This window comes from Melanaphis sacchari, unplaced genomic scaffold (assembly GCF_002803265.2).
Source record: "Melanaphis sacchari strain LSU unplaced genomic scaffold, SCAv2.0 Contig88_pilon_pilon, whole genome shotgun sequence".
NCBI classification, from domain to species: Eukaryota; Metazoa; Arthropoda; class Insecta; order Hemiptera; family Aphididae; genus Melanaphis; species Melanaphis sacchari.
Window position 1 is genome coordinate 42,827 of NW_020271625.1, and position 14,161 is coordinate 56,987.

A 14,161-nucleotide genomic window follows, 5' to 3' on the forward strand; every position below is an offset into this window, starting at 1 on the left:
TGATTATAATACACTAATACAGCTGTTTCCAAATTGCGGGCACGCTTCTCTTAACAGGCACAAGAATATAACAGGGGAGATGTGGTGTAAAAATATGTTTAAAAATTACACTTATTTTTAAACCATTTTGTGCATTCGATTATAATTTTTTTAAACCTTAATAATGTAGAAAACAAACGTACTGTTCATATTAATTATTTTCTAATGTATAAGATAAAAAATTATATTACTTAGTAGTTGGTATATCAAAATAATAAAATAAACTTGAATGAATGTTTTGTTTTATTTAATATAATTTTCGTGAGGCGCAAATCAAAAAAGTTTAAAAAATTACGAAACATTCACATTATAAGTTATAATAATTTAGATAAATGTTCAACTTACATTATAAACTATAAACGTAAAGCTACAGAAATACAGATTAATAAGCATAAATATAGCAAAAGATCAAAATATAACAAAATCGCTATTAATCCCCTGCTCATATAGCATTTACTCCACAGTATTTTCTAGTTATTAGGAAATACTGGAAAGTGGAAATGGCTTGATCACATCTTTATTTAAGTCTTGAAATAAATTTATTTAATACTTCTAAAATGCATACATGTATAATATATCTGTTATCAGTTTTTGATATGAACAATTTATGTATATTATAAATTTATAATTGTTTGAAAGTTTAAAACTGAGTTTTCATTCTACATACGTATTGTATATAGTTGATTATAATATTCAAACTTTAGTTAATATGGTACAACTAATCCTAAAATCTCATAAGGAGAAAAGGCTAAAGCCTTTCTACATATTTTTTTATTTTAATAAAGTAATCCATGGAGCTTTAATTCTACATAGATCCTTCTATTTATTGTCTATTTATATTATAAAAAAAAAAATCATAATTTTTACTTGTTTTAAGTTTTCCTCAAAAAATTTCAGATCTGATATATTATTATTTACTTAATTTTTAATATACTTTTAATTGTGATTATCAAATAGAACCTAGTAATAAAGTTATACCCATTGAAATAGATTAATATAAAACTGACAAAAAAATGTAAATCCATTTTACAGTATATTAAACAAGTAAAAATTAAGTTATGCACTTATGCATAATTACGGTGAGAGTAGTATTGACTGCAAGTGCGTATCGCTTGCAGTATTTTACTAGGCAATGTTAATTATTATTATTTATTCATCCTAAATTTATGTTATTGTTATACTAATCTAAAAATTAAATAATCTTAAACTTTGAAGTGTTATAACTGTTATGAGTAGTTTTTTTTTGTTAACACAATACACACACACACACACACACACATATATATATAATATACTCGTATATACATATTATATTTTATATGGACATACGAATGTATGTACATTACCGTTATTACCATTAACAAAAATATATATTATTAAATACTTATAAATAAATCATGTTAAAAGAAAACAAACATCTTAAGCCAAATAATGTAAAGAAAAGTATATGTTAAAAATAAAAAGTGAAAATGAACTACCTAATATATACAATATACATATTATATAGCCATTAGTTAATAGATGGTATTAACTATTAAGTACCAACGTCATGTAGATATTATTAAAATTAAAACCACTGTTATTATTTATTTATAATCAGTGATAATACTTTATAATTATTGATGCATAAAATATTTACAAAACTCTATTGTACTGTAGGTAAGTATATTGACTAAAATAAAACCAATGCCACGGACAATAAGTGATGGCCCTGTACGTCAATCTTGATTTGTCCGTCATCCGTGTTAAACTGGACAGACCTAAAATAAGTACTATTTTAAAAAGTTGGGCTGATGTAATTTCCTACGTCTGCAGTCATACCAAAAAGAGTAAAATATGTACAAATATATAAAACAGTCACGTAACGCGTTGACTGTTAACAATCAACATATCTGTAATAAGCCAGTTTAAGCTATTTTTAATACCTAATAGTTTATTTTTATTTGAGTGATTAACTCAAACAGTTTTTTTTTGTAATCATAGATTTAAAACAGAAAAGTTAAGAGAATATATAAATATTAAGAAGTACGCATATTCGTTAAGTCAACAGCACTATTTATATTGTTTAATACATAATTAGTGTTCTATAGTGCACCTTAAAATAAAACTTGATACTGCTCTATCTCGTCATCGAGTGAGCGATCATTATTTTTTCCTGTTTTATTTTATTGCGGGTATTGTTTTTGCCATGATTAGGGGAAATCGAATGAAAAAAATCAATTGGCAGATGGCATTTATAGGCGTTGGTATGGTACAGATGAGAGGAATAGAGTAGACTCAAGAGTGATGATGATTATGATGATGACGACGATGATGATAATAATAATAATAATAATAATAATAGTAATAATAGAAATAACGTATAAATATATGAAACAAATCAGGCGCATACGCACAGTGAAATCGTTCGGTTATTATTATATTTATCACAACGCAGAATATATATTTTTGCCAGCCAAACGGCGCGGCAGCCTTTATTTTATTATTTTCTTTTCTCGGCTGTTTTGGCCGTTCGATGCTCGACCCCGCGTGGGGCTCGGAACGAGCTATTATTATTGCTCGTGTCAGCAGCGCTGTGTAAATAATTCAAACTTGTCGAGAAAAAAAAATAACAAAATGATTCATAAACACACACACACACACACATATTACGTGTATAATATTATTACAGTGCAAATACTTTTTAACGTGCAGTGTGCGTGTGCGAGCAGAACGAAATCTGGCAATCCGTCAGCAGGACCACTCGTTCAATGCATAAAGTATAAACCCTATTGCTGTAAAATGCTTATACCTAATGCGATATATTTCTATGACTATAATATTATACATCTTGTGTACAATAGCAGCAGTTCTCTCTCACCCAGACCTTGTATATTATACTTTTAATAACAACGCCGCCGCATTGTTTTGTTCTAAAGTCCTTTTACAATTACCATATTATTATTATATTATTAGGTATAGATATGAAATGAATAATAATTATAAACCAGCATAATATAGCTATCGCGAATAACAGTATAATAAACAATTATCACGTAAACAGAGCGCTGTATACGTAATAATAATATTAACATATATTATTTTATACGTACAACCGCTAAATGCTAATAACTTGATCGCTGATGTGCAATGTATAATATGTGATATAATTTTAATATAATGTGTATTGTAAATACGAGGTGAGGTAGTCGTTGGCCGCATTCCGTTTGCGCGGTGTACAATATTGTATTATAATAAATTTATAATGTAATATTTTATGCTATAAAATATTTTAGTATAGGTACCCAAGTACCTATATTATATCATGTTATAGGTAGTGTGCAGTACTGCAGTGTTTGGTGACAAGTGCGCGGTTAGGACAGGTAACAATTTTCGTCGGATTTTCCAAGTACAATTTCACCATGCCGTCGCCACTCCCTTTCATTGAATAATAAAATTAACATTCCAGCACACGTTCAAAAAGCTCATTGTGTACACGAACTACGGTCGTCCGATTTGCGTACGTATAGGTAGGTAGGTTATAATCTATAATTTTATGGTCGATAGAAGGAATAAAGGTTTTAAACGTTTCATAGGTAGGTAGTAGGTACCTCTATAGTCGTTTTTAAGTCGCGGCGATAGCTACAACACAACCATAATAAGTAATAACGTCATCTAACGTCTATATCCGTAATAATAATGTTATAATACAAATACCTTATAATATATATATAATATGTAAATACTAAATTGTGAGTACATAATAATAATACTATATTGTATATTTTTGTACAAATGCCGCCGCTTGTGCGTGCACAGATAGGTACCGATTTCACGTCGTCGCCTTAACCCTTTTTTCCCTTCCCTACCCGCCGACAGAACCGAGGTCTCCGCACGGGCGCCTACTATTCCTTTGACCCTGCCACCACCGAGTGCTGCTCAGCGCGAACCAGAACATTTAATCAATAACAAGATAAGGTGTTGTCTGCGTCGCTATCACGTCGTGATAAAACCGCCACTGCCACCGCTTATTAAAAATAATAATATAGGTATACAATTTTATTACAAATTATTATAATGTAACGAAAGCTCATAAAAGCTCTGGTATTATCATTAAAAAATATCATTCACCACCGCTGCTTACTCCGCTGTCGGTTATGAATAGCCAGGAAACAATAATAATTAAAAACAGGTTTTTGTTGACCATAGAAGAATCGTAGGTAATTTTATTTTCATTGTCGTAGCATCTTTATGGTGCCAAGGTGTACTTACGCACAAGGGCACGGGAATTCAGCGTCGTTGAATTCGTAGTCGCGGGACGAACACGAACGCCGGCGCGCACGCGCCAAAGGTGTGTACGCTGGGCGAATGTCGCGTGCCGCCGCCGTCGCCGCCACTGTCGATAGTGATAATGCACCGCGAGTTTTGAGAGGTTCTTCGCTGCAGACGAAGATTGGATGACGATCAATTCGTTCCGTCGGTTTGTCTATAATAATTACTGTTGATATTGTGAAATACCGCCGTCTAACGATCGGCGAAATGAACGTACTTGCCGGCCACCGTCGGTCTGTCGTCACTGAGCGCGCTCTCATGTCTCGGTCCGGATCCGCTACAGGAGGCGAGCAGGAGCAGTGATGTCAAACGTCAGAAAAACCAAGTTTGTGACCGTCAACGACTACACCTAAGTCAGTCCTCATGGTGGTGGCCGACAGTACTATGTTGTCAACAGCCAAGGAGGAGTTGTCGTCCGCGGCAGACGTGTATCAGCCACACGTCAACGTGGATGGTATACCGCCAATGCCAACGGCACTAGGGCAATCATCTACATTTCCGGGAAGTCCCATGACTGCCAAGAAGCAGGCTCTTAAGTCTTTTGGTGACATTCAAAGTCTCCTTGCGGCAGGCTACCAGAGAGATGTCAAGAAAATACTGCGGGACAACTGCTGGCCGACCAATCATCCTATCCGAGCTCAACTGTGGCCAGCACTTTGCAGACAACATGCATCCGAAAACAGTAACAACATGCAAGAGGGATTCTACTGGGATCTTGTAAGACAATTGTTTGGGTCTACTGGTAAGAACATAGTTGTGCATTTTCCAATATTACTATTTTATTAAATTAATAATGCAATGTTTTTATTCATTATTAGAAAAATTAGACTTTATCTACGGAAATTCATTAGATACTTATTATTTAAAAATCAAAAGCTGATAAATTTGATTTTATAATTTTTTTCTTAGGTAGGTCTTATTGATTTTCTAATAATTTAGAAATTTTCATTTTAATCTGATAGATATTTAAAATTTTAAAAGGGTGAAAGTAAACTAAATAATTTAATATTTTTATGAATTATTTAAAATAATTTATTTAAATAGGTACATACTATTTTATGATCAAATTTGTTTTTAAGATATATTACCTATTAGATACATCAGAGATACTTAAATGTTTTATTATCAGTTATCATTAAAATAACATTTTTTTGTGTTTAAATATAAAATTTAGTATATGTACTTTTATATACTTTTATATGTACTTTTATATACTTTTATATGTATCTTTTGTACTTTTTTTTTTTAGATACTGTTCTATTTACAAGTCAATTTTGATTTAGTATCTTTAATTTAAAATAAAAAAACAATTCTATTAAAATTTTAGAGTAAAACATTTAAACACTGATTTAAAATACAATTATTAATACATTTTGTTAATTTAATCTTTTATTTTTGAAAACAATTTTTACATTCTTTACATTTTATTAGATCTTCCAGATAAACCAATTATTTTACCAACATTTGTTGAGTCAAAACACAGACATTTACATCATCTTGATTCAACAGGCAAGAATATTACTGACAGAATTGTTTGCGTGCTGGGATTTGCTTGTCCAGACATCACTTATAGTCCTGCTATATATTCATTAACATCATTGTTGCTACACTTTATGCCTGGTTTGAATTTTATATTATAATTATTTTAATAACATATTTAATCTAAGAAACTATTTATTAAATTTATTTTTTGTATTTTGTATTTTGTTGTTTTTTTTTTTTTTAGAAGAAGAATGCTATAATAGTCTAACAAGCTTAGTTTCGTCCAAGAACTTAGTATTTGTAACACAAACAAAATTATTGTATGAAGTTACATGGAAAACTGTTTTAAATATATGTAGAAAACATGTTGTGCGTATCAACAATTTATCAAACTGTAAATATTATAAGAGTGTTTTTTAATTTTAAAAATAATAACTTATAGAAATCTGCTGCGGGGCATATTGGGAAACATTGTCCGATAAAAAAATCAGAAAAAATATACATGGATTGGATTTGGTGGATATTTCAAGGACTACCATTCCATCATGCAGTTAGTTAGATATAATGAGACAAAGATAATTTAAACGTATACATATATTATTCTTATTTTAGGTTCGAGTTATGGATTGTTATCTTCATGAAGGCATTAAAGTGTTGTATCGTATTTCAATGGCCATCTTGCAACTTTTTTATAAATACTCAATTACAAGTAATTCTATTTGGGCTGAAGAAATAAATAGTCATGGAGTAGATGTGGCTTTAATGAATTTTTGCCGTCAAATGCCGGTACGTAATTAAAATATATAATGTCTTTGATGAAATAAATAATAGTTATGATTTAGGTACATGATTATTATTTTATTTTAGGCAAATCCGCAGAAAGTACTTAAGACAGCATTTAAAATTCGAGGTTTAAGTTCAGCATATATTCATAGAGTTTTTGTAAAAACTGAGATGATATTGAAGAGTAAAGTTGTTTTATCTGGTTCCAATAAATTAAACCGTTCCTGTTCTAGTGAAAATTTACCTACTAGTCAATCTCAAATGAATATTCAGATGTCCTCACATACACTTACTATACGTGAGGTAAGTTGTATAATATAAAATAATTTATTATGTATGTATAATAAAAAAGTATGGGGGTGAAGTGGCCGAGCGGACTAAGGCGTTGGTTGCATCACGCACTGTCGCTGGTTCGAATCTCGATCACGGGCGGCATCACTCTTCAGGCAGTAATGGTGTCTGGAGAGAGAAGCCGCTGCCCCCCACCCAGGCATGGCAGCAACCTACGGGTGCCCACTAGAAATTCTGCCAAATAGGCGTTCGAACTATAGGCCATCGGGCCTACTCCCGGACATAAGCACCATACACAAAAAAAAAAAAAATAAATAAAAATAAAAAAGTAATTTTAATATTGCTGAAAATGTCTAAATAGTTACTATTTTTTTATACTTAAACAGTCAATACAAAATAATAAATGATTTTAGCATATTTTTCTTTGATTATTCATAAATACTGTTAACCATGTTCTCAACTTGTTTATTTTATTTTTAAAATTGATTATTACATAATAAATCTTTATGAAATATCTTTAATTTATATTTTATTTGAATATAATTGATATAACATTTACTGATACCTCCTACATTTAGGCAAATTTTATATTTTTGCCATAATCTTTTGCATTTTTAGTATTAGTTTGATTTGGGATTATTATACTTTCAGTAATCATAATTATAGTTGATATACTTTTACTGTACTAAATTTATTATAGTGTCATAAATTAAACATTTTTTTATGTTTAAAATATTACTGAAAATATTTAAAAAACTTTAGTAGTTGTTATATACAGAGTGATTTTTTTTTATCAAACAAAACTCATTATTTTAAAATCTATTAATATTTTTGAAAATATTTTACATAATGTTCTGGTTAAAATAAACAATATCTTTAAATTTTTAAAAAATTTTCTTTTTTGAATGACAACATTTTTAATTTCATGTTCTAAAGCATAATATATTTAAACACATAAGTATTGAAATAGTAATAACTAGTTTATAAGTTACAAGTCTTAAAAATTTATGCAAGCAGTGTGGAAAGTATAGGGAGAATTTGCAAAATGTTGGTCTGTTATTCTGCTCGTTTAAGCTTTAAATACTTATGATTCATAAATTATTTGTCTTAGTTTTAATTGTTATCTATTAAAATATTCTGTTTCAGAGTATAAATTTAAAAACGTATATTGTTATAAAAAAAAACATAAAAGAACTTAAAAAATTATAGCAGTTAAGATATTAAATAATTTTTTTAACTTCAAATTGTAATTACGTAAAAAAAATATTTTCAAAAACTTAAATTATTTTTAAAGCAATGAGTGTTGTTTGATAAAAAAAATCAGCATTTTTTTAAAAAATCAATCTTTTAAACAGAATATTTATGCTTTTACATTATTTTAGTTATAAATACTAAGCAACATAGTTAAGTAATTACTTCAAGGTGACAGGATTAAATATTTAAAATTTCAATTTGCATTATATACTTTACATATTTTTAGGATTTTGTTATACTTGATATATTTTGGCACAATTATGCATTTTTTACATTTAAAGACCATTTAAATTTTTTAAAGTTAACTTAAACGCTTTGTTAATAGTTTTTTGTAAGAGACGCTAATTTTTATGTTAATCAAAAACAATATCTATTTGAAAACATCAGCATTTTAAAAGTATAATCAATAAATGTATATAATAAAATTATAAAAATAATAAGATAAAACTACTTACCCATCAGTCTTGAAAAAAAAAATGTTTTTATTTATATAAGTTTTTAGTGATAAAGTATTAGATGCAATGAAATATTTTTATAAATTAAAAACAATTAAAACATTATTTTTATTTTTTATAAGATTTTATTGTAATCAAAGGTTTTGTACTGTATATTTAAGTACACATTTGAGTATAAATATACAAGCTTTTGTTTTTGAAAATATAAAAATAAAATGAGTAAGAAAATATTACAAACTTATTCTAAAATAATAATATGGCTTATTGTTATAAGTATTTTTATGTTATATTGTGTTAATTCTGTTTTAGTTTTTAAGTTATTATTAAATAATAATTCATATTATTGTTAAAACATTAGTTGTATAATAAACATGATAAAATTTATGTATGAGTAATAAATTGTTGTTTGTAAAATGAAACTATATGTCAAAAATTACATGATTTGTTTAAGAGAATTAGAAAATTATACCCTATGTCTATAGTTGAACATACCAATTCCAAAAATTCATTTAGATTCTATTCTTCTAAGATATAAGATGTTCTATAAAGTGTGTAATTTTTGAAAATACAATAAATCAGCTAAAATCAAAAATAAATTCAAGCTTTTTATTTTATTACATTTATAATACATTTTGATTTAATGTTAAAAATTATATTCACTATAAGTACACCTCCATTGTCTCTGTAAATTGTTATTTCCAGGACTCACATTCATACTCTGTTTAGCTGTGTACGAATTATACGGTTTTGATTTGGACTTTTTTGTGTTTCAATCAAACCAATTTGTTCAAATTTCCATATTAACTTTAGAACTGTTGATGCAGTTAGAGCTTTCTCTGTCAAAAAGTCTTGCAAAGTTTATGGACAGTTAAAGCTGAAAACTCACCATTTTTTGTAATGGGTTTTCAGTATGAGTATACACTGATGGTTACTGAATTGCTCTATGACAATTTATTCAATAAAAACGAATTACCATCTAATCAAAGTAATAATAGATGACAAAAATAATTCAAATAAAATTGACAATCTTCAAACAAAAAAATTTTATTTATTTAAAAAATTGCGCACTTTATGAAACATCCTTTACTTTCAACTGATCAAACAATATAAATTTGATTATTAATTTATTATGGCCATAAGACCTTAGTTTATATTTTAAAAAGATCTTTCAAATTATGATTTTTTTTTTTTTTTAATTGTATGTTAGAAAATTCTAAATACTTAGTTTTGAAAAAATGTTTATTTCACTATTTTTACTTGAAAAGTATACTTGGCAATTTTCATTAATTTTAATATAACGTTTTATGATTGGTTCTAATAAAATTGTTATGTTTGATAATTTAATTATTTTGTATTGTTCAATCTTATATTTTTTCTATAGCTGTTTATTAGTCTTAAAATGTATAAATTACTTATTATTTATCATAATCTTGTTATTAAAATCTTCAAACAATAGTGAATCATACTTGTATTTTATCAATAACATAATATTTGGTAATAAACTTGTATGTGTTATGCTGATATTCAGGGAGAACATTCACCAAGCCCTCGGGCTTCCACGATGGCCAGTTATCCAATTAACAATATCAGATCTTTGATAGCTAATCATCAGGATGTAAGTTTATTATCTAAACTGCAGCTGAATTCAGATATTTTATCAATTTTTATTTATTTATTTTTGCAGAATGTTTGAACTTAATTTATATATTTTTTTTATCTAAGCTTTATTCTGTATATTATTTGAGTACATGCAATTAGCTTATATTTTACAGTTATGATTTTAAAACTCTAGAAATTAAATCTAGAGTGCTCTAAGCTAAACATTTTAGTTTATTTTTTTAAATTTTAATTTTGCAAGATTAATTACAGTGTTGTTAATAAATTGTTTTTGCAATTAGAATATATATATATATTAGATATTTAGTGTTATCTATGTATATGTTTACACAGACCAACTTCTTAAGTAATCACTGTATATAGATAAATTTACAATTTTTGTTTAAGTATTATAAGTGCACATTAGACAATTATAATTAAAGTATATTCTAATAGAATTTAGATTTATTTATAAATACTATTATTACAACTTATATGAAAATACATTTTTGCGTTTGATATTTGTTCAGGGATTACATTTCTTAAGAATTTTTTTGTTAAGGCATTCGCTTTATTAGTTTATATTAACAATGATACGACAATTTTTCCAATTTATTGGTCATTATTAGGACTCAGATTTTATAGTAAAATAAATCATTACTTAATATTTATAAAACTCCAAAAAAGCATGTATTTAATTTAATCTTATAAAATAAAAAATAAAAAATTTATCTATTGAGATTAAAAAACAAATTTACTAGCTTATATTTAGTTAAACTATTTTCATTAAAACTTAGTTTTAGAGGGGAAGGTAAGGCTGTATACTCCTAACATAAAGCCTTCTTTCCAAGAATACTAAATATACTACTATAATAAGACCCATGGCATTTTAAAATAGCCATAATCATGAGATATTAATTTTTTGTTTTTTTTATTCATAAATATGAATTAATGATAATAATAGTATATTAGAATTAATAGTGTGGTGGCTTAAGATTGTAATTTATAACAAATAAAGTAAAAATGTTAATTTTTGATTTACACATTTTATAAAATAATTTTGTATATGTTTTATTAAAATTTTAAATACTTAAAGTAATATTCAAGAGGAACCATTCTATATATTTCAAAAAAGAGGTTTGCCGAAAGTCAGTGGTGCTGTTATGAGTATTATAGATTATATTTGTATATCACTGATTAAACTAAAATTTGAGTATTCCAATAATTATTTTATCATATATTGATAATTTAATTTTTTAATTATTTCTTGCAATAATATAGCAGTCTACTATTATAATAAAATTATAAAAATGGATTAAATTGTTTTAACATTGTCATGGTAAAAAAAGCACATCATAGTGAAAAATAAAGTTAACTTGATTGTAAATAAAATGGTTTGCAACACATTTGTATTCAACATTTTTCTTGTAAACCACACTTGTTACAAAAAGAAAAACTGACCGTCATATTTTGTAAACTTAATATTTTTATTTTTTTATTTGAATTTTTTTTTATACATTACACAATACACAGGCTAAAACAGGAATAGTTTACTACCTTACTATAATCATTATATTTGTATTCATTACGTTTTTATTAAAACTAAGATTGAATCAAAATAATCATTATTTTATTTTTTTTTGATTGGATACATTTATAATTTTATTGTTAACTAACAATATGTTACAAGTAAAATTTTATTCAATGCAATTTTTATAAAAAATTATTTAATTTTAGTAAGTTGTATAGTAATTATATAATTGTAATACATTACATATTGTATTTATGCATGAGTTAGTAATGTCTAAAAGTATTTTAAAAAATTGACAGAGCAAGTATTTTTTTTATGAAATAGTTTTTTTTTATTTCTTTATTACAAAATGTATTCTTTTAAAGTATTAAATTAAATTGTATATCATATTTTATATTACAAAAAAAAATAAAAATCAAGGCTTGTGACCAAAATTATTTATACCATAACATAATTATAATATACATTTTTTTTTATATAAAATTGTCATTATTACATAGAATGGAAAAATTCAGTTTCAATTATTAAATTACATTATACTGTCAATCTTCAAGATATCTGAACATTATATATCAATACATACATTTTAAATAAAAAATTTACTCAATAATTGTACAGTTATTTCTTTAATACATATTAGGGACTTATTTGTGTAAAATATTGGTGTAAATACTGTATAGGATATTATTTATATTATATTTTTCACTTAGCATGTTGTCTAAGCATCTAAATAAATAGTTTTGGCTTTAGAGTTGATTTGTAGCAGCCAACATTTTAATGTATTCTGATTTTTAATTTCATTATTAAATTATTATTCATGTTTTTAACAGTTTAACAAATTTATTTCATTATCATGGTTACAAGCCTTGAACTTAATATTTAAAATGAATACAATTTTATGTATACAAATTTATGGTAATTTTTAAATTAATTAATTTCAGCTTTTTACCTTATGGTCTTGGTTGCCAGTGAGGATAACAATGTACCAACCAATACTCCTTTACACAACTGAAGAGCATGGCTGTAGTTTGACTACATTCTATGTTAGAGTTGAACACCACGAACCAACACTTCTGCTAATAAAAACTTGCACTAATGAAGTATAAAATAATATACCTATACTAAAAATTATATTATACTGTTTGACAATTCTTAAATATTCTATTTTTATTGTTAAGGTGTTTGGTGCATATTGTTCTTCAAAATGGATTGAGAGAAACAAAAAGGATGATCGTGGAAATAGGCAAGCTTATTTTGGTACTGGTGAGACTTTCATATTTAGCCTTTATCCGGGTAAGGCAAAATACCCATGGGTTGGAATGGAAATTGATAATGTACATCATGCCAATGAGCTGTTTATGGCAGCTGATCAAAAAATGATAACCATCGGTGGAGGGTAAAATTATTAGTTATTTAATTTAAATACCAATTTGAAATTTATCATGATTATTTTTAATATTTATGTTCTTATTACAGCGACGGTCAAGCTATATGGATGGATGAAAATGTTCGATATGGAAAAACAGAAAGTTGTTCTACATTTAACAATCCACCGTTGTGTAAAAGTCGTGACTTTGAAATAAAAGTCTTGGAAGTCTATGGTTTTGATGGCGTGTAAGTAATTTAAAAAATAATACAATTACATTAGAATTATTAAGTGTTAAAGTTCAAAACCCTTCTGTAGGAGTCACAGGTTATAATATGACTTACCAAATTCACTTAGGAAATAAATTTTATTAATATTGGTTTAATCATGTTACATTGGTAAAATGTTAATCATTATTTTCTATTAAAAAATTAATAATTATTTTATTTTTAGGATTCTTTAGAGCAAGTAGCTATTCAACAAAAAAGCGATAAGTTTACTAGTCATATATTTTTTTTTACCCATGGTTACTTATTTAGTAAGTAAGAATAAGCAATTTTTGTAATATTAAATCCATGACAATTACAGCAATTTTGTTCATGGATTTTGATAATAAGTACTCATTACTTAGTTAATAATTGTTACATGTTTTGAAGTTGCACAAGTACTCAATTTTAATAAACAAATTTGATCCAAGTTTGAGTTATTTTTGATTAATGAGTATTTGAGTATGCAAAATAGTTCTAGTACAAATTTGTTTTAAACCTATTAAACTATTTCAATTATTAAAATATTACCTTATTATCATAATGTTGTAGGTATATATTTTTTTATTGCAATAAAATAATAATAACACCTTAAGTATTCATTGCTTGACATAAAGTTAGGTTTATTATACTTTTTACATACAATTATTGTACGTTCCTGCATATAATACTAAGTATATTATGATATTAAATCTAAATTAAAAATATGAGTATGTGTGCATTTTAAATATTTATAAGATGTTATTTTATTTCATATAAGTGATAAATACAGTCTGTTTTAAAAACA

At 26.4% G+C, this 14,161-nt stretch overlaps 1 protein-coding gene across 6 annotated transcripts; it reads left to right on the plus strand.

The window, feature by feature from the left end:
* Positions 1-3,340: 3,340 nt before the first annotated feature.
* LOC112602424 (TBC1 domain family member 24-like) lies at positions 3,341-13,849 on the plus strand. 6 transcript variants are annotated; one of them, XM_025350495.1, is made up of 12 exons: positions 3,341-3,548; positions 4,263-5,092; positions 5,782-5,970; positions 6,077-6,201; positions 6,275-6,382; positions 6,445-6,618; positions 6,700-6,918; positions 10,144-10,230; positions 12,684-12,842; positions 12,921-13,138; positions 13,219-13,356; positions 13,562-13,849. In XM_025350495.1, the coding sequence occupies exons 2-12, from the start codon at positions 4,714-4,716 to the stop codon at positions 13,569-13,571; spliced, it is 1,806 nt and encodes a 601-aa protein (XP_025206280.1). In that variant the 5' UTR covers positions 3,341-3,548; positions 4,263-4,713; the 3' UTR covers positions 13,572-13,849. The 6 variants fall into 6 exon arrangements, with proteins under 6 accessions (XP_025206280.1, XP_025206282.1, XP_025206281.1 ...); XM_025350496.1 differs by lacking the exon at positions 3,341-3,548 and adding an exon at positions 3,877-4,067; XM_025350494.1 differs by lacking the exon at positions 3,341-3,548 and having other exon boundaries at positions 3,877-5,092.
* The last annotated feature ends 312 nt before the right edge of the window (positions 13,850-14,161 follow it).